Source organism: Tenebrio molitor, chromosome 4 (assembly GCF_963966145.1).
Source record: "Tenebrio molitor chromosome 4, icTenMoli1.1, whole genome shotgun sequence".
NCBI lineage: Eukaryota > Metazoa > Arthropoda > Insecta > Coleoptera > Tenebrionidae > Tenebrio > Tenebrio molitor.
Window position 1 is genome coordinate 2,732,554 of NC_091049.1, and position 26,717 is coordinate 2,759,270.

At 42.0% G+C, this 26,717-nt stretch overlaps 6 protein-coding genes across 10 annotated transcripts; 2 read left to right on the forward strand and 4 right to left on the reverse strand.

The window, feature by feature from the left end:
* The first annotated feature begins 44 nt into the window (after positions 1 to 44).
* Positions 45 to 1,150, forward strand: Coa7 (Cytochrome c oxidase assembly factor 7). Its single transcript, XM_069044853.1, has 4 exons — positions 45 to 236; positions 343 to 626; positions 674 to 920; positions 972 to 1,150. Exons 1-4 carry the CDS (start codon positions 137 to 139, stop codon positions 1,079 to 1,081), a joined length of 741 nt encoding a protein of 246 aa, XP_068900954.1. The 5' UTR covers positions 45 to 136; the 3' UTR covers positions 1,082 to 1,150.
* On the forward strand, positions 1,141 to 5,719 carry Nct (Nicastrin). Its single transcript, XM_069044842.1, has 6 exons — positions 1,141 to 1,296; positions 2,598 to 2,696; positions 2,745 to 4,141; positions 4,191 to 4,340; positions 5,275 to 5,386; positions 5,436 to 5,719. The coding sequence occupies exons 1-6, from the start codon at positions 1,233 to 1,235 to the stop codon at positions 5,657 to 5,659; spliced, it is 2,046 nt and encodes a 681-aa protein (XP_068900943.1). The 5' UTR covers positions 1,141 to 1,232; the 3' UTR covers positions 5,660 to 5,719.
* Positions 5,661 to 8,089, reverse strand: LOC138128639 (venom acid phosphatase Acph-1-like). Its single transcript, XM_069044848.1, has 6 exons — positions 7,587 to 8,089; positions 7,308 to 7,430; positions 7,159 to 7,257; positions 6,530 to 6,766; positions 6,300 to 6,485; positions 5,661 to 6,250 (listed from the first exon to the last, which is right to left on the reverse strand). The coding sequence occupies exons 2-6, from the start codon at positions 7,428 to 7,430 to the stop codon at positions 5,729 to 5,731; spliced, it is 1,167 nt and encodes a 388-aa protein (XP_068900949.1). The 5' UTR covers positions 7,587 to 8,089; the 3' UTR covers positions 5,661 to 5,728.
* Positions 7,861 to 10,663, reverse strand: fest (wurstfest). Of its 2 annotated transcripts, none has more exons than XM_069044849.1 (6): positions 10,502 to 10,663; positions 10,244 to 10,452; positions 9,931 to 10,190; positions 9,575 to 9,718; positions 9,356 to 9,523; positions 7,861 to 8,345 (listed from the first exon to the last, which is right to left on the reverse strand). In XM_069044849.1, exons 1-6 carry the CDS (start codon positions 10,524 to 10,526, stop codon positions 8,120 to 8,122), a joined length of 1,032 nt encoding a protein of 343 aa, XP_068900950.1. In that variant the 5' UTR covers positions 10,527 to 10,663; the 3' UTR covers positions 7,861 to 8,119. The 2 variants fall into 2 exon arrangements, with proteins under 2 accessions (XP_068900950.1, XP_068900952.1); XM_069044851.1 differs by having other exon boundaries at positions 10,244 to 10,440; positions 10,502 to 10,641.
* On the reverse strand, positions 10,503 to 12,862 carry LOC138128636 (FAST kinase domain-containing protein 5, mitochondrial). The gene is made up of 4 exons (XM_069044843.1): positions 11,933 to 12,862; positions 11,181 to 11,883; positions 10,904 to 11,130; positions 10,503 to 10,730 (listed from the first exon to the last, which is right to left on the reverse strand). The coding sequence occupies exons 1-4, from the start codon at positions 12,860 to 12,862 to the stop codon at positions 10,617 to 10,619; spliced, it is 1,974 nt and encodes a 657-aa protein (XP_068900944.1). The 3' UTR covers positions 10,503 to 10,616.
* LOC138128637 (scavenger receptor class B member 1-like) lies at positions 12,840 to 26,681 on the reverse strand. Of its 4 annotated transcripts, none has more exons than XM_069044845.1 (9): positions 26,564 to 26,681; positions 19,818 to 20,001; positions 14,592 to 14,847; positions 14,387 to 14,528; positions 14,138 to 14,338; positions 13,843 to 14,083; positions 13,531 to 13,796; positions 13,351 to 13,479; positions 12,840 to 13,298 (listed from the first exon to the last, which is right to left on the reverse strand). In XM_069044845.1, the coding sequence occupies exons 2-9, from the start codon at positions 19,951 to 19,953 to the stop codon at positions 13,092 to 13,094; spliced, it is 1,578 nt and encodes a 525-aa protein (XP_068900946.1). In that variant the 5' UTR covers positions 19,954 to 20,001; positions 26,564 to 26,681; the 3' UTR covers positions 12,840 to 13,091. The 4 variants fall into 4 exon arrangements, with proteins under 4 accessions (XP_068900946.1, XP_068900945.1, XP_068900948.1 ...); XM_069044844.1 differs by lacking the exon at positions 26,564 to 26,681 and adding an exon at positions 23,525 to 23,675; XM_069044847.1 differs by lacking the exon at positions 26,564 to 26,681 and adding an exon at positions 23,184 to 23,315.
* Positions 26,682 to 26,717: the final 36 nt, after the last annotated feature.

Genomic DNA, 26,717 nt, shown 5'->3' on the forward strand with positions numbered 1-26,717 from the left:
GCGACGATCACTCTGTATATTGACGAGAGTAGTTCGAACGATACGTCAAATAGTTCTGCTGTCGCGTGAGTAGGTTAAACGTGACCTACTGCACATTTTCGATTTTAATCAAAATTTATCGTCTCTTCAGGCAAGAATGGCCTACAATTTCCAGTCCGAGAGTGAGGTTAAGGAGTTTATCAAAAATTTAGGCATCGAGTACCGATTCGGGTGCTACAGCGAGAAAAAAGCCGAAGGTAAATAATGACATAACCTCACTTTTACCGATTTCGCAACCATGCACAAAACTGGCGAAATAGAGTGTTTGTCTGGGTAAAAACTCGAAATTTGCGCGTTTTTTAGTGTGCCATTTGCTCGCCGATTATTTAGAATCGATCGACAAAAATTACGAGAAGGCCAGTCTCGTTTACAAGACCACTTGCGACGACTACAAATATGCCAAAAGTTGTTCAAAATACGCCACCTACGCCTTATTGGGCAAGGGGGCGAAAAAATCAGACTTCAAAGCGGCGTACAGTTATTTTGACAAGGGGTGTGATCTGGGGGACCCTAAGTCTTGTTTCCACCAGGGATTGCTCCTGATCACCAGAAATGAGCAACAAGGAATTGCGCAGGACCCCATGAAGGTAGGTTCGATCAGTTTGTGTGTTCCCATTGATCATTTGCATCTTAGGGGATGTCACTTTTGGAGAAGTCATGTCTAGCAGAGCACAGCAATGCTTGTTACTACTTGTCAGGGATGTACATTGCAGGGGTGAGGAAACATGACAAGAAGGACAGTGGCAGTTCTGGTAGTGAGAAGGTTGAATATGCAGTACCCTCGGATATGAAGAAGGCATTTCAGTTTGCTTTGAAGGGGTGTGAGTTGGGGAATATGTACAGTTGTGCCAACTTGAGTCAAATGTACAAGAAAGGGGACGGTTGGTAGCGTGAAGTGGGTCAAAAACAGGTGCAGATGTTTTTGTTTGTAGGTGTGGAGAAAAATCCTGAGCTGGCAGCAAAGTACAAAAAGATCGCGATGGAAATGCAGGACGATGTGCAAGGAGGGAAAACCTTGTCGTTCCAGGAGGGGCTCACGTAGCTTAATCTAGTCCAAAAATAGTGATTAGTGTGTTTTGTAATGTAAAATAATAAATTTTACAACTTGTTAGTGCGGGGATTTAATTTGCGCACAGTTGGCAACATCAAACGTCAAAGCTATGAAGTGACAGTAAACAGATAAGAAATGAATCATGGATTTTAACATAAATTCAGTACTTTTTACAATAATTGCATTATTTTACGTAATTACAAGCGGTAAGTACGAGTTTCGTGGCGATCGTTCGAGTTTTGTTGTGTGAAATACGCTGAACTGCTTGAGTGTATAAAAGTGAGGTTAGGTGATTTGTTCAGAATTTTTGAAGTGAAAACTTCTTTAGGCGCGCCACATACATTTTATTCCCGGGCAGTGGATTAGTTTCATGCGACACGGTAAAATCGAGTTTTTTAGCGGAGCGAGCGAAAAACAATCAACTGTGCCTCACTTGTCAATTTTAAATTTTCATTGTACGTTGTGTTGTTACCTGACTGACCTCAGTGCAGAGCTGCGGGAGTAACTATACAGGATATTGCACGAGTGATAATGAGCCTGACGTAATTTAAAATGCAACCCACACTATATTTCCGAAAAAAGCTGGCTACAAAAATTAAAATGTCCGGCGTTTTTTGAAAATGTATTGTGGGTTGAATTTATTATTCCGTCAGGCTCATTATCACTCGTGAAATACTCTGCATGGTTTTACATAATATAAACGATAAAGAGACGACAAATATTGTAAGTTTACAGATGAATGTACGATTTAATACGTAATTGTCAATTATATGGCTTCAACAATTCATCTATTGGAAAAATTTGTGTATCAATATGTGAAGAGGAAAATGGACAAATTATCATAATACAGAGTATTGCTATGAAAACTTGTGTTCTGTTTAATATTATCGTCAAGAAAATAAAACTTAAATCCAAACCTAACCTCACAAATTTTGCTAGAGTGTACCTCTAAAACCGAACGTATTTGCAGTTTCTATTGAAAAATACAGATTTCTGATGTTTATTTAAAAACAGCATTGGATTTAATAGTTATTTATGCAACAAGTGGAAAAAGTGAATGATTATTGCACAACACGTCAAGTGCAATAACACTTTTTGCACGTGTTGCATACAACATTTTTTCTACGATCGAACAAAAAAAAACGAGAAAAAACCAACGATAAACAACAGTTCAGTCCTGTGCGTCGTGTGTGAAAAATGCACTTTTTGCACGATTGTAGACAGACTGTTGACAGATGCGTGTAATAAAGACTTTATTGCACAAGTGTAATTAAGAGGTACTTTTTCCACTAAAAACAATGCAATGAACACTCACTTTTTGCACGATCGTAGTAAAATAATATTAATTATTTATGCCTTGCTCCTTATTCCTCCAAGTAGGTACTATCAATCATAATAATATATTTTTTTTATAGAATAAGTACATATTACTTAAAATCAGTAACGAGCATCATAGAAGTTTTCACTTCTGTCGTGCGGTCTTAAGCACACACTCCTTTTTTTTCAGGAGATGCAATCCGCACGAAGGATAAAATGTACGAAAATATCGACGCCGCCAAGGCATGTTTTCGACGTATGAACGCCACCCACCAGATCGGTTGCACATGTAAGTATTTCCCTCCCCTTGTGACACCCTGCTACGGATAGATTGCAGCTGCTAGAGGGGGCTCCACCGGCGCCATCCACTACTGCACCAGCCAAGCCGACCTGGACTTCATCCTAAAAAACGGAACTGCGCCTCCGTACGTCCCCGTCATCCCCACGAAGCTCTTCAACCTAGCCAACATGAACAAACTGCGCCACTCGAAGAAGATCTCAGGGCTGCTGGTCTACGCCAACGACGACAAACTCGACGACTTCACGCACGAACAGCAGTGTCCTAACGTCGAGTCCGGTCTGAAGGACACGTGCAAAGCGAGCAGAGTGTGGAATCCGAAGGGAAGCGGCTTGCTGCACCAGGACATCCCCTTCCCGGTGTTTTTCGTGGAGAGCGAGGGCAGCATCGAGTTCGCGAAGGGGTGCTTCGAGAAGCACAACAACTACTCGTTCGACACGCAGCGCGACAGGTCCTTGTGCTCTCTGCAGTTGATCTCGTTCATGCACGCCACGACGAGCAGCTCGACGTGCATCAGGCGGTCAAACGCCGTCACCAATTTGAATCCGGTGAAGTTCTGCGACCCTCTCGGCGACCGGAACGCGTGGGCGTCGCTGTTCCCGCTGGTTTCGGGGCCCAACTTCACCGAGCCCATCAGAGACGTCAGCTATGTAATCGTGTCGGCGCGGTTGGACTCGACGTCGATGTTCGAGAAGACCGAGGGGGCGGTCGCGCCGGTCACGGGGCTGGTGGCGCTGCTCGCCACCGCCAAATATCTAAAGTCGATGCTGCCCTCCGACGAGCACTACAGCAAGAACGTGCTGTTCGTCGTGTTCAACGGCGAGACGTACGATTATATAGGGTCGCAGAGGTTCGTGTACGAGCTGCTCAAGGGGAACTTCCCCAGCAAGTCGAAGGAGCACCTTCCGGCTATCACGATCGAAGACATCGACTTGTTCGTGGAGTTGAGCCAGCTGAACAAGACCGAAACCGTCGTGGCCCACTACCTGTCAGGCTCCAAACCGAAAGACTTTGTGTTCAAATTGAGCACGAATGCGCGGGCGAGCGGCCTCAACTTGGACGAGGCCGAAGACAGTTTGCCCCCGGGGTCTCTTCACACCTTCCTCAAAAACCGGACCAATCTCCCCGGCCTGATCTTGGCCGACCACAAGACCCGCTACCTCAACCCGTTTTACAACTCCGTCTACGACAACGCCACCAATTTGAACTACGCTTACTTGAACCTGAGTCAGAGCACGCTCGTCGCGGAGGATTGCATTCAGACGCACGTCCAGAAGGTCGCCACGATGTTGGCGAAGAGTTTGTACACGGAAATCACCAACGCAAGTTATCAGGACGCTACTAATGACGTGGCAGATTTGCAATTTATCGACGAGTTGTTCTACTGTTACCTGCAGAATGCCAACTGTCGGGTCCATCAAGCCATACAACAATTGGTGAGAGCGTTTGTGAGTTGTCAATGCAAGTTTATCTGTTGTGTTTCAGGAGTTGCGAAAACAGCCGCTCAGTTTGTACGTGGGGGTGGAAGTCGTGTCCAATTTTATTACCAAGCTGGTAGGGTTGACCTTGGCGTGGGTTACGGCCGACGTCGTCGACGAGACCGGCAAGAATTGCACCAACGAACCAAAGAACTACGTGAGTTTGACGAAAATGAGGTTATCTCGGTTTTGACATAACCTTACTTTCACAGAAACTAATTTTAACATATAATAATCTCGCTTTTACAAAATTCACCAAAACAAGGTGCCAGAACGCTATAATGCCAATTGTCTCTTGCAAAGATCCTCTGTTTAAAGGTACAAATTGCTTCGAGACAATCATATTCACTGTTCAACTCGCTTAACCGATGCTCAACATAACCTCACTTTTATTATTTGTATTTAAGCGCAACTTAAAATCACTGTAACATGTATTTTACGTGTGCAAGTCTTCGTTTCTATCTTAGATCGTACGATTGAAGGCTTTTAGAATTGATATTCAAATTGATTTGAGAGGGATGTAACATAACCCAACTTTTCGAAAATATTTCGGTAATTGTTCACTTTAACTACTTCTGGAATTTTCGCGTTTTTTCTGGCTAGACAGCCTCAGGGCGTCCTCCTAGATCGTTTCCCATCATTCAATCCAATTAACAAAATCATTATTTAAATTTACAAAATTATTTAGACAATCATACCCAATTTTCAACTTGTTTAGCCGACGCTTAACATAACCTCACTTGTACTAATTGCCTTAAAACAAACCGTATAATCACCGCAATTTTTATATTATCCGTGAAAGTGATGATTTCTAACTCAAATCGTACTTTTGAAGGCAAACAGAACTGATTTTCACGTTAATTTGAGAAAGCTGACATAACCCCACTTTTCCTACTTTTACGAAATCGCTCGCAAATTACGGTCACATTTGACGAAATACCACAATTACCTACCTTCAATTGCGATTCAATCGTTGCGACATCGTGTTGATCGATGATTTTTTTAAAGTCAGGTCCGGACTGGCCCCGAAAACTCGCACGTCTACATTTCTTTTGAACGGTAGGGGCGCCCTCATGTGATGAATTTTTCAGGCCGTGCGCTACTACAACATGTCGCGCAGTCTCGATGATCTCAATACGACCCTGTGCTTCAGGACCACCATGAACTTCACGGAAGCCGTAAGTCCGGCGTTCGTGATCGAGGGTAAGTCGGAGAGATTGGGTAAAAGCGCAAACAAACAAATCTTTCCTAGATTACGATTGGTCGTCCGGCCAGTACAGCAGCTGGACTGAGTCGACCTGGGGCGACATCAAACTCAAGATATTCCTAAAACCTTCCGCCGCCCACGAGAACATGACCATAGCGTTAGGCTCCATGGTTTTTATCTTTTCACTACTATTCGTGTACTTCGTAAAGTCAAGGTCGCACATTTTGTTCGCGCCACAATTACCAACTCTAGCCCCAACCAGTTGTTAACTTGTGATAGTATTGTAATTTATTTAACTCCTTTTTTTAATAAAAACAATTTGTATGAAAGTGTCTCTGTTAGGGTCCTTTTGGCGGGGGCGGCGTGTAGTTCGGGTCGTCGCTCTCGCACTCCTTGTCCCAATCCTCGGGAATTACGTCGCTCGTAAGCTCCACCAGTTTGGACAAGGGGCAGAACTCGTCGCACCCCGGCAGCGTCAATCGGTGGGGGGCGGTGGTCGTCGAGTTGCGCAAAAACACGTCGACGCCGTACTCGTTGGTGATTTTGTCCCTCGACAGCTCCAACAAGACGGTGATTCCGTAGTCGGGCATCTGTGGATCCCACACTTTCAGAGCGCTCAAGATGTTGACAATGGTGGAATCGTGGCCGGCGTAGAGGAAGGCCTTGCGTTGGGCGGGCTCGATCGTCCCGTCCACTTTACTCCGCCAATCGGAGACGAGCTTCTTGAGCAAGACCCCGCCCTTTAGCCTCTTGAGGCGGTCGTTGTAGGCGTTCAACACGAAACTGAAAATAGTGGGGGGGAGGAGCTTGTCAGGGTAGTATTGTTTTGTCCACTCGGGCAACGTCAAATTGTAAGACTCCTACAAACACGACCCAATAAAAACAATAACACCGGTGCCAACAACAGACTTCGGCTTTTAGCGTGGAGTAGATGTCCTGCACGTCGTCGAAATTCTTCACCTTCAGCCCTGTCGCGTCGCTCAACTCCTCGAACAGCTCCTGGTGAGCTTTCAACTTGTCTTGTATCTCTTCCGACTCCATGACTCGCTCCAACTCCAGGTGGTACTGGGGGCAGGGCTTCCGCACTAACAACAACTACAATTGGACGGTTTTGAGTGGGAGGGCGGGGCTTGACTCACGTGGTCTTGCGACAACGGCTCTGAATGGACGGGGATCGGTTGCCACTCTATCGGACCCCATTTTTGTTTGACCTCCGGCGGCCACAAACCCGCGTTGATGGTTTGGACGCTCGCTTTGGTGCGGTCACTGTCCGTGGACTGCGCGTAGTACTCGTCAGGAGTGTAGTGCGGCCCCAGAAACTTTCCGTAGCGCTCCCGGAGGAACTTTCCCAAGTTGTACATCTCGAGTTTGCCCGCCTGGAACGTCTCAAGTTAAATCAGTCTTAAGCCGGACACGTGACCGTCAACTTGTGACGATTTAGGTCAACCTCTTAAATTAAAATGTACTTAAATTTTGAAAATCCTTTGTGTGATCAATTAAGAACCAGATCTGAATTGTTTTTCATACATTTAAAAGTTCGTTGTCACCTATTATGTGTTCATGAATTTTTAATTAGTTGACATTTCGGTGCAGATTAAGCAACAGATGATGCATAAACGGGTCAGTAATGATGTCAATGTCGTTTTTTTCACGTTCACCAGTTTTTTGTGTTCAGTCTGCGGTCCGCGCGGACCGTAATCAATGTCAAGATGACAACCGTTGATAAAAAAAACTCCGGGAGGTTGGTTCAAAGATTATTTTTTCTTACGTTGGTCAGCTGTCCCCATCCCACTGGGTAGAATGTCTCAGTGACGTAAGGGTCCTTGGGATACGTGGTCGCCGGCGTCCTCGCGCCATGTCTGAGTATCTAAAAACCACAATCAAGTGAAAGAATCCTCACCCCTTGTACAGGTGTACCACGTGCAACAATTGAAGATCTTTGGTGTCGTCGTCGGCGCTCGAGTGGACCCCAAAGCCGATGATGGCGAAAAAGACAATTGTGGCGCACACCATGGCCCCAATAACTGTTCGTTTTCTCATCTAAAACCAGTCGTGTTTGTTATTGTGTTTAATTTGATCCCCCACTACGAGAATCAAGAAAATCAAGTTTTTGACGGAGCGACGGTCATTTGTTGCGTGTTATCGTCAGCGTGGCGGTCAAGGTTCGGCCGCGTTCTATTGTTTTCGGATGCTTACTTTGTTTGGACCCACGCACGTTCGATGTCGACTGTCAACTTTCTGTGATGGTCTCGCTGAAAGTGTGACCTTGGAAGTCAGACGGTTAGATTTTCCGCCATAAAAGGATTTAATTGGATCACAATAACCCACGTTAGCTCGATAACAAGTGCGGACGTCACTGTGTGCAGTGTAACGGATTAAAACTTTAAAGCGAAGGACGGAGAGTGGAGGTGTGGCGTTCCGCCGGGGCGACCCCGAGACCTGCACCCTTTATACCAAAATAACTAGTGAGTCGACCATAAAATCATTTATTGCCAAGATCATATCCACACATCATGAATTATGGCACTTCACTGGCTTAAATGCACTTTAAAAAAATGGCAAAGAAAGAGAGACATCAACACTATCAAGAAAAATTGCACTTTTTTTGGGTGTCGTTCACTTTTTGTATAAGAGACAGGTAAAACAGTCAATTTGATCGGTGGAGACTCCGTCTCGGAACGAAATGTCAAGAACGCGGAGCATCTCTCTCACGAAAATTGGAAACTTCTTTAATAAACTTTAAGTTGGTGTCGTTCGTCGAAGCCGGCCGAGTGGCCGGCGTTTCGGACAATGAAGGTGGTCCCGTCGTAGTGCATCCTCCTCTCGCCGCGTCGCACGAACAGGTGGCGCGTCTGACCCATGGAGCCGGTGCAGTGGAGGTATGGCGATGACACTGACGCCGACCCGTTCGTCGGGGACGTGCGCAACGAGAATTTGTTACTGTTGCGGCCCACCCTGCCAACGAAAACAAGCACAATTAAAAAATTAACCTGTCGAGACACTGTAAATAAAAATACAAAAGTTATTGCAGATAAGAAAAATGGAACATAATTAACAACTGAAACAATTCAAAATAACATAATGTTAATTGGGAGGGATAAAACAAGGATTTAGATAAATTAACGTACTCGTTTCGACTTGAAATGAGAGAAACGACTTAAATTGTTACTAATTAGGTACAACTGATTGGTTAATTGCAAATCAATTGTTAATTACCTATTCATTAGATTATTTAGCACGTTTTTGTGTCAGCTACGGCACCTGAGTATATAATTTAATTGAATTTAATACAATGGAGTGTCAAGGCTCGAAGAGGACATCCTTTTCACTAATTTAAAAAGGTTCAACACACATTTGGCCTTGATTATTGTGTTAGAATTCACACAAAAATATTGACTTGTGTAATAGTTAAGTAACATTACTTGAGCATATAATTACTTGATTTATAAAAGAAAAACGGCCAGATTTGAATTGCAACATTTGCGGCTGAACACACAAAAAATATTTAGATTACTTAATGAATGCTTTGAGTTGTTTAGAAAAAACAAACTGTGGCAACAAATTTAGTTATAGGATGTGGTGCCATCTATCATTGAAGGGCGACAACAATTAAAAACAACTTGCTGATAAAATACTTCGTTTTTGGTGTAAAGTCAGGAAGTGGAGTCGTTATGAATAAAAAAATCGTCAAATGTATCCTCCAGTGATGAGTTTATTGTTAAGGTAAAGAGACACAAGTGAATTAGTGTTTCGAAGCCACAAACGAAAGGATTTTGTAATAACGGTCGGGGACGCAAGATTGTGGATCATTTGTCGTAATTAAGAAAGCATGTAGATTATTACGAAGATAAAAAAATCGATTGAAAAACAATTTCGTTTCACCTTGGTTGAAAAATTACACAATAATCTCGTAACATGTGATGTTTTTCAATTTCTGAATCGCTTTTTTGTGCGACCGTTCTCACCTGACCAACCCGTCCGCAGTCTGCGAAATCCTCACGTTATTAATGATCCAGTTGTCGGTGCGGTCCTCCGTCAGCCAATAATTGGCCGACTGCAGAATGCTGACAGCCTCGTTGACCAAGTGGGTGCCGGGAGTCACGCAAGCAAAGTCAAGATTGCAATTGGGACGACTGGAAAACACCAAATTCCCTAAAAGTCGTCACGACGCGTCTCACACTCACTTGTAGAAGACGTCCAGCGTGATGTCGCCGGTCAGGTCGGTGAAGGTGTCGGTGGTGGTCCTGGTTCCTGCCGAGTCCACCAAGTAGACGAGAGCGCACTGGTCGCTGGTGAAGCTCACACCCTTGTACCACATTTTCGCGTATCTACAACGGTCTCCGTGATTTTTATTTTTTACATGCGCTCTGGTCTTGACTCGTATTTGCTATCCCTTGGAAGCTGCATTACTTACGTCGCGCACTCACTTTCTTTCTTAGCTTGACGGGATTATGGGAGTTGGAGAGACGCAAGGATAACGAATACAAATCTGTCTTTTCCTTCCGTTTATTTGCGTTTTAGTCCGGTGTTTCTTACTTACTTGTTGTTGCCTTGGCCGTCGTGGGCTAATATCTCGACCCTGGAGCCGTACTGGAGGACCCTGCCGTTGGGGTGTATCAGCGCCGAGGAGCTGCCGCTCGCGTTGAGAGCCAGCACGATGTAGTTCTTCATGTTGATGATCCTGATGGCCCTGTCGAGGGAGATGTCGACGCGGATCCTGTCGTGCAACCGGAGCGAGATGACCCCGTGGGGAGTGATCGTGGTGCCGCCCATGTACCCCTCGTCGGTCCAGGTCTCGCTCTGGAAGCAGCTCGCAGGTGAACCCTTGCACCCAACCCCGTCACAACTCACACGTTCAGGTCATCCGGGTAGTAGTTCTTCACCACGATGGGTTTGGGCACGTAGGGCGACCATTGCGACGGGCTGTCGTATTTGTTGATGTCGCGCGGTGTTCCCAGGTCGTCGCTGATGTACGAGCTGGTCGTGTAGACGCTGCGGCTGCGGGGGCGCACCTCTCGACGGACATTTTTCGACACTTTAGTTAAACTATCTGAAAATGTTACTGCACGGGGGCGGTCAGGGGCCCGGGGGCACGCGGATAAACGGCTCACCTTTGGGTTTGTACAGTTTGTTCATTATTTTTTTGAAGAGATTTCTCAAAGAAAAACATAAAAAAACTAAACTTGTTTACATGTAACAACTGACTAAACGCGCACACTATGTTTTTTACGGCGACGAAACCACCCGGGAAGTGTTCAAAGCCACGACTTCCTCCAACTTTCCCCGCAACAATTTCGTCTTTTCTTCACTCGAATATTCCATAAACTCGTTCCAAAACACCTGAAACCGACACACTTTTAACACTTTCCCTTACAGATTTAAGAAAATCCGCCGAACGCCATCTTCCGATGTCGACCAATCACAGCGCGACTTTCCACCGCGAAATTTGAATTTATCCCGTACCAACCTAAACATTGCGAGATGGCTTTCAGTCGATGTTACAATTCACTTACAAAAATCGGGACGTAACCAACAGCCTTTAACTGTCGCTTCTTCATGATCATGCTTCCTAGCGGAAGACTTGCGTTTCTTATCGTCTGATTGGGTGACAACACCACTACAGCGTACCACAAGTACTTGTCCAGATCTAAAGGTCTCTTAACATCCCCCAAAATGTAATTCTCGAAGCCAAACGGCGCGACAAACTTCCCACTAGCTTTCTCCCGACACAAGATAATATCTACAACCAATCAAATAGTGCAAAATGGCGACAAGGGGCGGAGCTATCACCTGATTTGCTGAAATGGGGCAACACGTGATCGCTGCGTATCAAACTGTGGTCGCCTACGACCGCTGTCACGTGGTCGACAACGCTCAAGTAAAACTTATCAGCCATTGAGAGCCTTTTCCACTGATTGTGACACGGTGTGTATTCCACCAACCACTTGACTGCTTTGTATCTCTTCAAGGGGGTCAACCGGTTGCCCTCGTAGTCCGGACATTCGATATCGATGCAACAATCAAGAGAAAACAATTCTCTGGGGAGACATTTTGAAGGTTTTCCGTGAATCTCGTGGATGTGCTCTTCACCCAACACTTGATTCGTGAGCTCGTACGAGTAGATTTTGCGTAAACTGAGATAATTGAGAGCGCTGGGGAGGGCTCTGGTGTACCGCACAAACTCCTTGCGCCTGGTGTCTTTGTGGATCTCTTCGAACGCCCCCTCGTAAAAACTGGGACTCGAGTCTACGTCAAACATGGAGCACGCGAGCAACATGCGTTCAATATCTTTGACTCTAATATTTTTTAAATCATTGGAGACTTTCTCGGTGCACTTTTTTAAACTGGATTCGTGCTTCAACTGGAGCCCTGTTCCGACAAGAGCCAAGTGTACACACGAGAGCGTCGAGAGTCGCGGAATTTGTTCAACGAGCCTATCTAACATGAAATTCAACTCGTCTACCGTTTCCAAGTGTTGGGACAAGCGAATCGCCTGGAATAATCGATTAAAATGAGAAATACGAAAAGTGAGGTTAGGTCACCTTCAGCATAGCTGTCAAACTAATTTCGTTGATTGTGCCGCAATTTTCGACAATAGCGTGGATCATAGCGCTCAAAATCGGCTTGAGCTTGACTTTGCTTTTCGTCTTGAAGTACCCCAACGCGATTACGGCCAGTTCGTCTGGGTTGAACTCGCGAATCCGGAGGGCCAGAGCGTGTTCGAATTCGAACGCGACGGGGTGTTTGCGGCCCACGTTAATGTAGAAAAACGTGTAGAGGAGCATGTTTTTGGAGAGTCGGTGCGGCTTGACCGCCGCTTTGTCCACGACTTCGTGCACAAAGTCCGACAGACGCCCCAGATGCAATTTGTACCAAGCATTGGCATACGTGTACATTTTGGGGAAGCTCCAAGCGTCCATTTTCCAGCAGCAGATGTCGTCGAGGCAACTCCACACGTCGTGGAAGTTGTGCGAGTTGAAGTTGTCGCACGGGGGGTACTCGACAAGCAGCAGCAACAGCTTGAGCAGTTCGTCGTCGGTGAGTTTGTCACAGTGGTCCATCAACCCGTCCACCAGCTTGTCAAAGCGGGGGTCGGACAAGGGGATATTGTGCGACACGTCTTTCGCTCGTTCGAACGCCTCGACTATAGCGCTGGCGCTGGAGCGTCGCCAGTTCTGGTCGAGCAACCGGTCGAAGTCTTCGAGTGTTGTCGGAGTCGTGGGGGCCCACGACGGCTTGACCTCCGCGAGTTCCGGTAAGGCTTTAAAAGCGTACTCGTTCTCGATGTTGAGAAACAGCTTGGCGAGGGTTTGACTCGACGAATGGACGTTTCTCCGAGTCGGAGAGAAAGTGAGGTTAGGCGTGACACTGTCATTGCGAGTCTTTGGGACACGTGGGGCACTCGAGTTGAGTCCGGGGCACTGCTTTATGAGATTGAAACACTTGTAATTGCTTACGATATGTCTCATCATTTTATTTTCTACAATAATTAAACTACACTAAAGTAAGGTTAGGTTCGCAGGCGAGCCTACACGATCATTGCCAACCTTATAACAAAAAAGTATCACATTTAAATGAGAAACTTTGGTCTGTTTTGGATTATAACTAGCACTCTATGATAAAAATTCAATTTCCCTTTAGAAGATGACACTTTCTTATAAATTAATTGAGCAATAGGACAATACTGCGATGTCGCTTGAGCTACGGTTTCCCGATGAAGAGTTCTTTTTCGAACACTAGGACCTTATTATCTAGTAGCCGTTGCTTCCTCTTGTACTTTATGTACAGACAGATGAGGATCACGCTTCCGGCGAGTAGGAACGCTGTGAAAAACCGCTGGAAAATGGGGAGAATATTGACTTGGAAGTAGACCAAGGCGACTATGTACCAAGGTAGGCCCTGTTGGTTCTGTAACAAGCGCGTCACCGACAAGGTAGGCCCACTACATCACGTGACTTACATATTCCAACCAGAACATAGGAATGATGGTGTCGCTGAATTGCGTCACCAATTCGTTGAAACCTGTCAGTTTTCTGACGACTAGGTTGCTCTGCGAGCGGGCGTTTGACTCGAGTGGTACTCCGGTCATCTGAAAACAAGTGTCATTAAACGCACCGAACTGGATCGGTCGGTCTAGTACCGGTTCGACGATCAGGTACGATTCATGTTTTGTTCGGTTCGGTTTCATCCCGGTGACGTACGAGTGGATCGCCTCGTCGCCGTACATGAAGTGGGGGAAGCTGGTGGCCAAGGGGAACCCGAAGTGACACTTTGAGATGTCGGAGATGCCGTCGGGGAAGCGCGGCTGGCCCCGGAAGCAATCGTCTTCCGCCGGTTCGGTTCGGTTAAAGATGGAGTCGATCAGGTTGAACCGGTAGGCGTTGATTCCGTACTTGGACTCGTCCTCTGCAAATACCAACTGCTGACAGTTCTCGGGGTATTGTTTACTTACTCTTGTAGTGCAGAGTCGCCATCTTGCAAAATGTCTTCCGCCAGTACTTGATGGTGGTGTTTTTGGTGATGTACTGCTGGTAAGCCACGCCCTCCGACGAACCCACGACTCCAGTACCGCACATTTTCCCGTAATTGGGCAACTGGTCGGTACCATCGTACCTGTCAATCATGAAGAACTTCTTGTCGCCGTGTTTGGTACCGATGTACACGGTCACCGTGTTGGTGAAGTTGCTGTAGATCTGCAAGGAAAGTGGGTGATGACATAAGAATCACACAATTCGGTACCAACCTACCCTAGACAAAATTCCCAGATTTTTGATGGGGACTAGAAAAGGTGCGATCTTGTAGGCCGCTTCGAGCATGGGGTCGGTGTAGTTCCACAAGAACTGGTCGATGGTGAGAGTGCGGAACTGTTGCGGCTTCACCGACCTCGTCAACAGGTTGAAGCCCAGCTTGACGAAGAAGCTCTGGTCGGATAGGTACGAGGCGATGCCCTGAAACGACAACTGTACTATCGTCCTGTCGGGGTATGGGGGTCGTACCAGTAGGGCCCAGTTGGGCACCACGATGGTGGCGTTCAGGTCTATGGTGTTCAGTTCTGGCAGAAAGATGGCCTTACGCGTTGCCACATAGGTCATGGTGCCGTTTTCGTTGAAGGTCACGTTGGTGTGCGTCAGCTTTTCCCTGGAAAATGCAAGGTCGCAGACGTCAAATTTAGTTGCACAGGTGCGGTCAGAGGGCGCTCACCTGAAAACGATCGGTCCGATCTCCTCCATGTTGAGCTTGGTGTCGGTGTTGTTGAGGAACTCTTCGACGTTGGTCACGTTGAAGACGTACGCCCTGATGAGGACCTCGTCCGGGGGGTTTTTCCACCACTCGTAGGGGGGAAACCCCGGCGTCATTCTCAGCCGCTCGATCATGAACACGTGGAACGGGGTCCAGACCAGCGTGGCCAACCCCCACACGAGAAAAATCACGCTTGTGATGATGTAACACAGAGGAGCTGCAACAGTGTTGCCATAAGTAGAACGACGAACTTTCACGTGCGGTAGATCAAGTTCACGGCCAATTTTGCATAATCGACCTTGGAGCGCTTTCGCTAATCGAACGTCACTTGTCCGTTGGTTTTTCGTCCGATAATAACAATGGAGCATCGCCGATGGCGGCCTTGATTCGTTACTCCGGCAGCGTAATTTCCCCGCCAAGGCGATTTTCGAATGAATTATTTATTTTTACTGTTAGACGTTGTTATTTTCTTTTATAACATAACAATTTATGAACAATGTGAGCCCATCGCCGGTTCTGTGTTAAATGGAAGTGTGTCGTAATGGAATGCAAATTACTTCTTACATGTTGTACGAAACCATGTCAATAACGACGCATTTCCTAATATTTTATAATAAATTAATTATTGTGTGAGTTTTTTTAAACTAATTATTTAATGGAACTGAAACTCAATTAACGATTTGCGCTCGATCACGTCACCTGCGCCCGTTGCGGTTTCGTATTTCGTAAGGTTGCAGGTTCGAATCCGGGAGCGGTCTCCTTTTTTTTTATTAAGTATCGTTTTTGTTTTGTTGGTACGCTCGTTCTTATGTGCGATGTGTACATACGTCGCGTCACGTAGGTGAATGGAAAATGCATCACAATTCACTAATTCAGACGACTTCATGGTTGTTGTTATAATTGGTGAAGTGGATGTCATGGTAATGTTTTTCTCGTTGCGAATATCAATCAGACTCGATTCGGCGGGAATGACCCCAACTTTAATTATAGAAATGAGAGTTGGAGTTTTTCGCTTGAGTAAAACTATCCAAATGACAGACATTACTGGTAACATGACAAAAAGAAAACAACGCGCACTGTATAATCTTAATTTTTTCTATTTTGCGTTTAGAATAAGACGTCATTTGAGTGCTTGAATAGGTCGTTGGCGTGTTAGAATAAACTAGTAAAATTTACTGTATTTATGTTGGTAGCGTGAAGTGTCAACTGACAGACGTCAAAAAATAAATCTCGCAGACAACAAAGCAAATTAATAAATAACAATGAACAAAACGTTTAATTTTCATTCTGGGATTTGGACTTTTCCGGCAATAAATTTTCTAACGTCTTTTGTGCAATTTGCCTAATTTGCGGCGGCGTTAGTGATAAACTTTCTTCAGCATTCATTTTCAATCAAATGCGAAAATAAAAAAAATCTGACGTTTTCAATTAATTTTTTTCACAGCCGGCTAAAATTATGCCACAAAAAAAATGTCACCAACCACCGCAAAATTCCCTACATTTAAAATGTTAATTTTTTTATTTATAAAATGGTATAAAGCGGCAAAATAGAAAAAATAGTATAAAAGATTCATTGCAGAAGGTCCTTCAAGCACTCATTTGTTCCTCAACTCGCCGCTATGCGGCTCGTTGCGAAATTTCAAATTCGTGCTTGAATAGATGCCTTCTGCAACTTATACAGGGTGATTTTGAAAGTTGTGCAAATATTTTAATCACGAGCTGTTGGTTTCATGTAGAACATGTAGAAATATTTAAAAAATTCTATGTCAAAAAATAAAATAACAATAATTTTTTGAGCTACAATTTTTTTAATTGCTTTTAGTTTTCTACGTTGTCCCACAACCTCGTAGGTAAAATTTCGGCACATTTTAAAAATACACCCTTGTACATCATGTTTTATAAAATGTACGCCAATGCGAAGTAATCTACAGGAAATATGCTTTAAAACAAGGAAACCGCATTGGTGTACGTTTTATAAAATATGATATACAGGGTGTATTTTTAAAATGTGCCGAAATTTTACCTACGAGGTTGTTTGACAACGTAGAAGACTAAAAGCAATTAAAAAAAATTGTAGCTCAAAAAATAAATGTCATTTTATTTTTTGACATAGAATTTTTTAAAAATTTTTTCCGAGTTCTACATGAAGCCAGTAGCTCGTGATTAAAATATCGGCACAACTTTTAAAATCACCCTGTATACTATTTTTAACTGGTACAAAATAGAAGATTTTAGAAGAACTCAATTTTTTGATACTCACCTTGAAAAGTGCCTCCAATTTTTTAAAACTTGTTTTAATGCTGTTAATTTCACCCACTGTCAAATTTGTGTTAAGTCTTGATTTGTTGTCAAGATAAAGTCGAAACTTTATTTTGAATTTTTAAAATTTATAATATTCTCTGATTCTTGGAATTGTTTTGACAATTTTTATGACGCCTTTTGAAGTTGATTAGAAACTGTCAGGATCAAAAAATTGTAGATCATTCATTTGCCAACGTATAGATTTGTATTGACATTGTCAATTTACATTTTTGTGTCAGTTTTTGATTTTTCGAGTACTCGTCAAGACAATGGAACAATTAAATCATTAATTTTACACTTTCATTGTCAATAATTGACAATTTTGCTAATTATGATGAAAAAGACAAATAGAAAAAGATAAAGTTCCAGTAGCTATCACCAACTTTTCAAATTGTCCTGTCACTATAACATAATTTTTTGTTTGTTAATTCTCTGGAAAATTTAAATAACGTTTGAATGTCCATCTTTATTGTCAATTTACATTTTCGTGTCAATTGTCAATGAAAAACCCTTCCTTTTTGTCGAAACATAATGGTTTACCTTAATCTAACATCTACCATGTCTATCCACCGATCCTTGACTGCATGAATTTACATTCTTCTAGTCAATTAACGTGTCTAAGTCAATTGTCAATGGAAAACTGTTCTTTTTTTTTTGAAAATGTTGTGGTTTACTTTAGTTGACTGTGTAATTGGACATTTTTCTTGTCAGTTTACATTTCTGTGTCAATTGTCAACGAAAAACTCTTTTTTTTTAAATATGGCCCATTTTAGTCACGTTTTTCTTGTCAGTTTACATTTCTGTGTCAATTGTCAACAAAACTCTTCTTTTTTTGAAAATATGACTTATTTTAGTCAAACATCGACTTCGTATTAAAAAAAAAATCCTTGACTATTCGAATGGACATTTTTTTCATCAATTTACATTTCTGTGTCAAGTGTCAATGGAAAACTCTTCTTTTTATTGAGAACCTTATGGTTTACTTCGGTGCAGCGTCTACCTTGTCTATTTAAAACAATTTCTGATCGTATGAATTTCCATTTTTCTTGACAATTTACATTTCAGTGTCAATTGTCAGCGGAAAACTCAATTTTCGTGAAAATATCAGAGCTTATTGTCTGTCTGTCTGTCTAACAACAACGTGTCCAAGTCAATTGTCAAAGGAAAACTCTTCTTTTTTTTTGAAAACCTTGCGGTTTACTTTAGTTGACTGTGTAATTGGACATTTTTCTTGTCAGTTTACATTTCTGTGTCAATTATCAACCACAGTCATCTTTTTTTTTGAAAATATGGCCTATTTTAGTCTAACATCTAGGTACTTCGTATTGAAAAAGATCCTTGAATATGCAAATAGACATTTTTTTCATCAATTTACATGTCTGTGTCAAGTGTCAATGGGAACTCTTCCTTTTATTGAGAACCTTATAGTTTACTTCGGTGCAGCGTCTACTTTGTCTATTTAAAACAATTTTTGATCGTATGAATTTCCATTTTTCTTGACAATTTACATTTCAGTGTCAGTTGTCAGCGGAAAACTCAATTTTCGTGAAAATATCAGAGCTTACTTGACTTTAAAGTCTACATTGTCTGTCTAACAACCTTTGACTGTGTAAATTTCCATTTTTCTTGTTCATTTACATTTCTGTGTCAATTGTCAATGGAAAACTCTTTCTTTTAATGAAAACATAATGGTTTACTTCACCCTAACGTCTCCACATTCTCTGTGCAATAGACTTTGACTGTATGCATTTCCATTTTCCTTTCTAATTTACATTTTCTTGCCAATTGTCAATGGAATACCTTCCCATAGCTGACTTAAGTCAAAAGTCTACCTTCTCTGTCCATTAATCTTTGACTGTTGTGTGAATTTCCATTCTTCTTGTCAATTTACATTCTGTCAATTGTCAATGGAAACCCCCTCTTTTTATTGAAAGCCTCCTGGCGTACTTTACTCTAACGTCTACCTTATTTTTCCAACAATCTTTCCCTGTGTGAATTTCTACTTTTCTTGTCAATTTACGTTTCTGTGTCAATTGTCAATTTAATTTTTGAAAACCCTATGACTCACTTTAGTTAAATTTTCATCTTGCTTAACCAAACAGTCTTGACCGTCATTCGCTGGAGATTTAAAAAAAAAACATTTTTTGTCATTTATTAAAAACAGAAAAATTAAGTTCTGCCAAGTTTACATTTTTATTGTCAAACACACAGAATGACACTGACAGTCTGATGTCAATTCAAACTTCGATCTGATGTCAAGACAACGGAAAAACAGCTACACTGTTGCATCTTTGCATTTTGTCAGTCTCGACGAGACACTGCCAAAATGTTTTGACACCAAACTTGACAACTTTCAAGTCGCGACAAGTTGTTGTGCATCTCCAACTACACAATCACAACCAGCTGTCACGTAGGATTTAGTTGACACTCTCGTGTCAATCTTGACACCGTAGTGTCAATTTTGATACCGTGGTGTCAATCTTGACACTGTAGTATCAATTTTGATACCGTGGTGACAATCTTGACACTCAACTCGTCCATCGCCCACGACGAAACATCAAGATGTAGCTTGTCGTTGTAAAAACCGTGTCAGTAAGTGTCAGTCTGTTGTCAAGACCCCGGATCCGGCCCCGCCCATGTACGTCCCGTCGAATCCGCTTCGATTTTTCCACCCACATCGTCACGGCCTGCTTTTCCAGCGCCCTTTTGTCCAGCGCACAAACAAGCGACAATCACCGCGAGTGAACGTACCGCATTTCAAGTACGGCGGCGTTTTTTCCGTCGAAATCGAGCAAAGTGGAACACGTGCAAATCGATCGAATTGCTCAACAAGCTCAACAAGAAAGAAGAATAGACGTGGAGAGCACAGACAGAATCTGGACTTACCGCATCTCGCCTTGCGCTTCTTCAACCGGGGGCAGCAGCGCTCCGCGGAGCTGATGGTGGCGGAGCTGCGCCTCGACCCCTTGAGCAGCGCGTCCTCGGTGCCTGCGGTGCTGATCTCGTCCTCGACGGCGGACATCCCTGCGACTGGCTTCAGCTGCGCCTCTGGACCATCTTACGGGTCGACCTGAGATCATTCAGATCACGTTATTGCACCGAGACCTGATTCGCTTTTTTAATAAATCTAACTAACAATGACCCACTTGGGTTAATTCGGAGCTGGTGCGCCGCCCGACTCTTCGCACCCGGACGAAATCGACGGTTTTTTTCTCCTTACGCAACGACCTCACCTTCCATACTTTTCCACGCTAATTTTGCCAAATTACTAGGAGGAAGTACCGACGAGATTTGCGTCGCAGATGAAGTTTACGCAATCACTGACCTTCCTCACACGGAATTTTATATAGCGTGATCTACGAACGAGGCGGGGGAAGGTCCGATTAATTCCTTTTCCACCAACAAAGGAGCCGAACGCTCCTTGGTCCGCCGCGGCTCAATCTCCACCACCTTTCTCCATTTTATTGTTTCTTCCTCTCTTGACGTGAGAAACATTCTCGATGCTGTTTTGTTCAAACTGACACGAGAAAGAAGAAACGTCAAAAATGCAACAGGTTGAATTCGGTAAACGGAGAGAAACGACGAAAGTTTTTTTTTTAAACTAGGCTAATTGTCCACGAAAAGAAGACAGTATGGAAGAACGATGTGAAATGTAGAAGAAGAAGATTAAGCAATCGAAAGACGTGGAAGTTTACGAAACAAGAAAAATGCGGTAGAAAAACGATAGAAGAAAATGTATAAAATGCCATAAATAAGAGAAGAAAGGGAACATAAGAACTTTGGCGGATGCGGAAAAGCCATAAAATAAGAGTTATCAAATAAATAATAAGGATAATGATAATTTGTATATATTTTTTTATTACTTGATAGTATTATCCGTAATAGTGTATGTACTCCGGCAAAATTGCCGTGCCGCCGGGTGGAGGTGGGATACGAGAAAATTTGTATATATTTTTTTATAATAATAATAACGACGATGATGATGTTACTTTCTTTTGAGAAAGTCTGGAGTAAGTAGTTCAACATAGTAAGACACAGTTAAGTTGAGGCAGATCTTCTAGGAGACTTTGAGGGTACTTGAGATGTTCGTTACTTCTAGCAATACCGTTATGTACGAAGTTCACTCTGAACGGCGGTTAATTGTCGGGTCAGTGGTGGGCTTGATAATAATTCATGTGTTTATTTGCAGTAGACATGAGGAAGAACAAAAACGATACTGTATTATCGTATTATTATATCGCATAAATAGTGTATTTATGGTGTTTACAGCAAACAATTGTCTACCAAGATTAGGGAAAAAAACAATGTGAACAACTATAAATGATTGTCGGGTCAAGCATTGTGCCGCCTTGTTGAAACAGATGCCCCATTCTGACATTAATGGTGTTTTATTCGCGCTTTTCAATCCAGTTTTTGTTTTATCACAGCTAATAAACACAAAAAAGGAAAACAATAAAAAAAGAAAAAGAAAAATGAGAACGTAAAAAACATATTTTTCTTAATCCAGCGGACAATCCATGAAACTATCTTTATAACGAGTGTTCAAAAAATGTACAATCAAGCGGGCCGTGGCTTTCTGTCTATTGTATAAACGCGTTTTTCATTTGTTAGGTTTCGACATGTTCTCCAGGTATTTAACCTCGCTGTGATAATTATAGTATTGTAATGAAATGATTCACTTTGAAAAGCAGGAAGAGTTTTTTGGTTAGTTCTAGAGAGAGAGAGAGTTGTCTTTGCAAAGAAATTCATAGCAAAGTTTGTTCGCTGATAAATGACGGCTGACATCTATGATGAAGCTGCGCCTTATCTGAGCACACATTTTTTGAACGCTCTTTATACCTAATAGTTTTCAATTAGACGGAAGTAAAGAAAAAATCGGACAAACTTGAAGAGAAATATTTTCCATGAAATTTAGTAGTTGGCAGGATTTGTTTATTTGATGAAAAGTGAAGAGGACAGGACAGTGAATGAAGTAAAAATAAAAAATATTTGAGTAGTGTGGGAATGAAGACGTACTTATAATATGAAACTAAAATGGAAATTGCAACAGAATTGTATTATCAAGAAGAAATGTCAGTGTTTATACTTTATACACAGTGTTTTATTTAATTCTGCAATTTTTAAAGTAAGTAGCAACAAATTCTTGCACATTACTCAAATTACAGCACTAGACTTACATATTTTAATTAGATACAGTCGGGTTTTGTACAACAATACTTTCGACTTTATATTCACACACATTTAAAATATTTGACACACTTTGACAGCGTCAATTATATTTTCCCCCAAACACAATTTACACCACACACTTTTGTAAGATTCACAGTAGGAAGTGGAGTTCGTTACAGGTGTAACAATTACTTTTACACCACATTGAAGACGCCATTTAAAAATCTGGACAATAGGTATTCATTTTGAAAATGTGAAGTAATACATACGTTTTATTACTTCCTTAGTAAAAGAATCGCAAACATCGTAAATCGTAAGAGTGACCTTCAATCCTGACGTCTAAACGATTTAATTTACTTCCGGACAAGCGACACATTCTCAAATTGAAAAATATAGATTTTGACGGATGACAGACTAACCTGAAAATGTAATTTTTGAAAAACATGCTTTTAAAAACAGCTTAAGACAAATTATCAACGAGTACTGACCAATTTTGACAACAAGGAACAAACACGAGTTGATTTATTGCTTCTTAGGTTTGAATTTAACATTCGAATTTTTTACTGTCAAATCTGACATTACGGTACGTTCACAATCGGGGAAACATCTGTTCCTTAATTTATCAACACAATATCGATTGGCACTTGATTTCGAGCAACGAAACCAAAATTTGCGCCGTGAAAATTCGTCTTCTTCTTTGAGTTTGAAAATGCAAATTTGACAGAATGTCGAACGTCCCCTTCGTTTTGACATTTTGAATGGTTCAATTTAAATTATCAATTAACACGTTACGTTCGACTTTCAGGTAATTCTGGTCCAGTTTCGTGTGAACTATGAGCAATTGGGATTTAATTCAGTTTCTCCACTGTCATCTGCAGCCTTTCACGGATTCAGCGTTGGGCAACAATTGAAACGTCAAATTCGCGAGAGGCAGATCGCGTCCGGTTTAGACACCAATAATCCGTCACACATCACAGTTTTAACAAATAATTACACCGACTGACGAATTTATCAGCATTGACCACCTTAAGAATCTTAAATTACGAAAAGTGTACAAGCCGCGTGGAGGCGCAGTTTATTTACTTATCAGTGGCGCAACCGTCGACCTTCCTCCGCGGATTCATTCCGGGCTCGCTTGCACAGCCCCAGAAGCACACCCTCGCACAAACACCCCGCGCGCTGCCGCAGCGCCACCTACACTCTTATACCACCGGGTATAATTCCCACGGGCCCGAAAGGGTCATTTTCTCGTTATTGTGGCAAATCGGAGTTGCCCAATCCCCCGAACCGGTCGACTTTGAACTCGTAATTAAATAAATCCGACGATATTTCGGCCAATCGAAATTTCGCAACTGGCCCGCGTGGATAAAATCTTTCACAATTCGAACGGACGCGCTTCTTTTGTTCGCCAGGAGGGTACTTACTAGGTTGGTCGTTGGTTAAGCCCAAACTGCACTGCCGCACGCGTCGACACCGCTCGGACGCGACGTTTCGAATGCTAGCGAGCGCCGCCGCTCCGGAGCGCTCCGGTTGACCTTGGGCCGAGGGGTGGGAATCCGGACGGACGTGAGGACCTCGCGACTGATTTTGGCGGTGCGAAGGCAATGAGGGACTTTTGGACATGTTGCGACATTTAAAACGTTAGAAGGGGTGGGGATTCGCACCAACGGGATCGGTTCCGCGATTTCCAGGTCGCGACCTTTTTGCAATAATTATCTCGATATTTGCCCATTTGCATCGACGCTAATTACGCCGCAATTGCGATCATTACTGAACAGTTTTTAATTATTCGACATTCCCAACTCAAAAAAATCATCTGTAGCAGTTACACCAACCCTACAACAGTGACAGTTGCGATTTCGAAATGATAACACAAAGTCGTGATAATACGCAAATGTTTGCAAATGTGCATGATGTGAAAATTCACCGATTCTTCTTTCGCACGCTATTGAAACTCCTTCAAGGATGACTGACGACTCATCGAGTGTTGTGTCATAACCTCACTTCCCATCAACTTGCTTCAAAAGAATCAGCGTCCTCAGTCAGAATGTAACTACATAAGAGTAAGTAAGAGCAGTAAGTAAGACAAGATCTCATTGGAAACATTTCGTAAATTGCTAAATTACAACTTTCGGAATTGTTGTCCAAGGTAAGTACAACAGCCCAGGTGCGTCCATTCAAGATTCAAATCGGACGTGACGTCACATTTGTAACTGTCACCATATACCGTATCATTTGCGATTCAGATTTAGGGAAAATTTTGGCAAGTAAGTGATATTTGCGGAAGCAATTTTGAATCCCCAGGGTCAGGTTTGTTTTCTTCTGCGGTTTTAAATGTTTTCTAGACTACTTAACTTGAACGTGTGAACTTATGTGTTTTATGCGTTGTCTGTCCCGGTTATCAGAGCTTATGTTAATTTCGTGCATTTTTAGAAATCTCTTCGTCCCCCAATTCGATTATCACATTTTCTATTTGTCCAGAGATTTGGTTATCGGTTATTGGAGCCGCTCATTGAATTTCAAATGATTTATTAGAGAATCAAATTCGGGGACACATATCTACGGTTTACTTTCATGTGCATACAGATTTGTTTAAGTATAAATTAGTCCGTGGTTATCACGTAATAACAACCAGTTTCGACGATAATAACATTCTTTTACTATTCTATAGTGTATAACGTTTGTGCGGTATTCTTTTTCGAAATTCAGGTTTTTTTTGGTCATGTTGAAGGTCATGTGTGACGTCAAATAAACCTGATTCACCTGAAAGAGTGGTGCTTTGCATTGGTGATTGCAGTTTATCATGGTGTTTTTTTGTCTTTGCAAGAATTTAAAAAATAAATAAATTTCGAATGAATTCTTAGTAAATGATCATTAAAACGAGTTTTTTTTTTAGGCCTGAATTAGTTACAATAATAATTTGCTTGTGTACAAAAGGACCTGTTTTGTTGATGACGTCTTTGTGTTTTTTTTTTGTTTGTTATGATGCAGATTCTAAGGTCATTGGCAATTCCGAGAAAACATGTTTATTTTTTCTACCGAGCGATCATTTAAAAAATAAATCGAGTTTGCTTTGGCGCCTATGCTATAGCATGGGTTGCTATTGGTAACACGCCGACTCGATTTATTTTTTAATTGATCGCACCGTACTAGCCGCAGAGTCTGAACGAGGTGTAATTGTTAAGAAAAAAATCGATTTTTTTTGGCGCTTCCAAAGGCGGTTCCTTCTTCGTGGTAATCTGACCGAAACACTAATTACTGCGGGAAAGTTGGGAACAAGTAAAATAGAAAATTAGCGAAATAACATATTTTTTACGTAATTGCTGGAATTAAAAATTTAATATTATACAATGTATCACGTTGCGTTAATAATAGAAATGTGAATATGCGTAACAATTGAATTAAGATAAAAGTGAAGGCGAAATTAGTGAAAAAATGTTATTAGACAACCGTAAAATTTAAATTTCACGCGCGCTGCACATCTAGTCGTCGTTGGCCAGTCAAAAAAGTTTCCAAAAAACAAGAGAAGTGTTAAGAAATTGGACCGATTAAGTGCGAGTCCGAATTGGAAGGAATTCAAGAGGAGTGGAATTTTACAAAAATGAAGATGGACGCAGAAGAAGATGCGAAATGTGTCAAGAATCAAAACAGACAAAAAATATAGAAAAGATTATGTGAAAAAATTGTTGTTAAAGCTTTGTAAAACATTTTTTCTTCAAACGTCAGTAAAATATAGCATTATACTGCTGGATTGATAATGCTAAAGCGGCACATTGCCATGGCATCTGACGAGCTGAAGAGCGGCAGATAAAGTTATTATCTCCGTTGACGAGCGGTAGATAAAGTAAATTAGCTAAATCATTTGGAATTCCTAACTAACAACAAATTCGTTTCTGAATCTGCATATTGAAAGCTGAAGTGGATAAATAAGATATCATCAAGAAACGTGTACTATTCCGGACACGGAATCTTGGCCACAACTGACATTAAACTGACAAATATGTGTGAACTGGCCTTTATTGAATATAACCCAACTTTTGACTCGATAATGCCATTTCCCTTCTTTTTTGATGTCACAAGAAAAGCTTCAAAGTGATTTTTAATAATTGTCATTTATTAATGACACTAATGATTGGTTTACATCATTTTTTTTAGAAATATCAAAAAAATGTTGGCCAAAATTCCGTGTCCGGAATAGTACATAATTAAAACGAGTTGACAGAAGAATAATTATTTAAAAAAAAGAATGCACACAATTGGAAAAAAATTAAATAAAGAAAGCTAAACAATTTACCAAAAGTTTTGTGACTAATGTCAAAATAATGTGAAATGAGTTATTTTTCAAAATGTCCTATTCGAGAGCTTTGCAAAAAAATTTAACAGTGGAATCTCTCCAAAAGAAAAATTCAGCGTGGGTAATAAAGTATGAATAATAATAGAATATAAATCTCAATGAGACTTACCAGTAGAAGGTGAATTAGAGTTGTTGAACTTTTCCCAAGCAAAAAATGTTAGAGCTTTGGATCGTCCTCTCGATGTCTGCGATGCCGTCGGATGTCAGCGTCGAAATAAGGATCGAGATGGTTTATGTAAAAGAAGTAGAGCTTCGTTGAACCT

Bases quoted from the DNA above. Each gene is read 5' to 3' on its own strand.
- Coa7 (XM_069044853.1), top strand. From the start codon at position 137: ATGGCCTACAATTTCCAGTCCGAGAGTGAGGTTAAGGAGTTTATCAAA. The intron at 627-673 runs GTAGGTTCGATC...TTTGCATCTTAG, and splicing joins TTGCGCAGGACCCCATGAAG to GGGATGTCACTTTTGGAGAA. The intron at 921-971 runs GTTGGTAGCGTG...TTTTGTTTGTAG, and splicing joins AATGTACAAGAAAGGGGACG to GTGTGGAGAAAAATCCTGAG.
- LOC138128639 (XM_069044848.1), bottom strand. From the start codon at position 7,430: ATGAGAAAACGAACAGTTATTGGGGCCATGGTGTGCGCCACAATTGTC. The intron at 6,767-7,158 runs GTAAGAAAAAAT...GAGACGTTCCAG, and splicing joins GATGGGGACAGCTGACCAAC to GCGGGCAAACTCGAGATGTA. The intron at 6,251-6,299 runs GTCTGTTGTTGG...TCGTGTTTGTAG, and splicing joins ACTCCACGCTAAAAGCCGAA to GAGTCTTACAATTTGACGTT.
- LOC138128637 (XM_069044845.1), bottom strand. From the start codon at position 19,953: ATGTCCGCCGTCGAGGACGAGATCAGCACCGCAGGCACCGAGGACGCG. The intron at 14,848-19,817 runs GTAAGTCCAGAT...ACACTGTTGCAG, and splicing joins GAAGCGCAAGGCGAGATGCG to CTCCTCTGTGTTACATCATC. The intron at 13,480-13,530 runs GTACTAGACCGA...ACTTGTTTTCAG, and splicing joins CGTACCTGATCGTCGAACCG to ATGACCGGAGTACCACTCGA.
- LOC138128636 (XM_069044843.1), bottom strand. From the start codon at position 12,862: ATGATGAGACATATCGTAAGCAATTACAAGTGTTTCAATCTCATAAAG. The intron at 11,131-11,180 runs GTGATAGCTCCG...GATTGGTTGTAG, and splicing joins GCCCCATTTCAGCAAATCAG to ATATTATCTTGTGTCGGGAG. The intron at 10,731-10,903 runs GTAAGTGAATTG...TGTCGGTTTCAG, and splicing joins TTGGTTACGTCCCGATTTTT to GTGTTTTGGAACGAGTTTAT.
- fest (XM_069044849.1), bottom strand. From the start codon at position 10,526: ATGAACAAACTGTACAAACCCAAAG. The intron at 10,191-10,243 runs GTGTGAGTTGTG...AGCTGCTTCCAG, and splicing joins ACTACCCGGATGACCTGAAC to AGCGAGACCTGGACCGACGA. The intron at 9,719-9,930 runs GTAAGTAAGAAA...AGACCGTTGTAG, and splicing joins GACGGCCAAGGCAACAACAA to ATACGCGAAAATGTGGTACA.
- Nct (XM_069044842.1), top strand. From the start codon at position 1,233: ATGGATTTTAACATAAATTCAGTACTTTTTACAATAATTGCATTATTT. The intron at 2,697-2,744 runs GTAAGTATTTCC...GATAGATTGCAG, and splicing joins CCACCAGATCGGTTGCACAT to CTGCTAGAGGGGGCTCCACC. The intron at 4,341-5,274 runs GTGAGTTTGACG...TGAATTTTTCAG, and splicing joins CCAACGAACCAAAGAACTAC to GCCGTGCGCTACTACAACAT.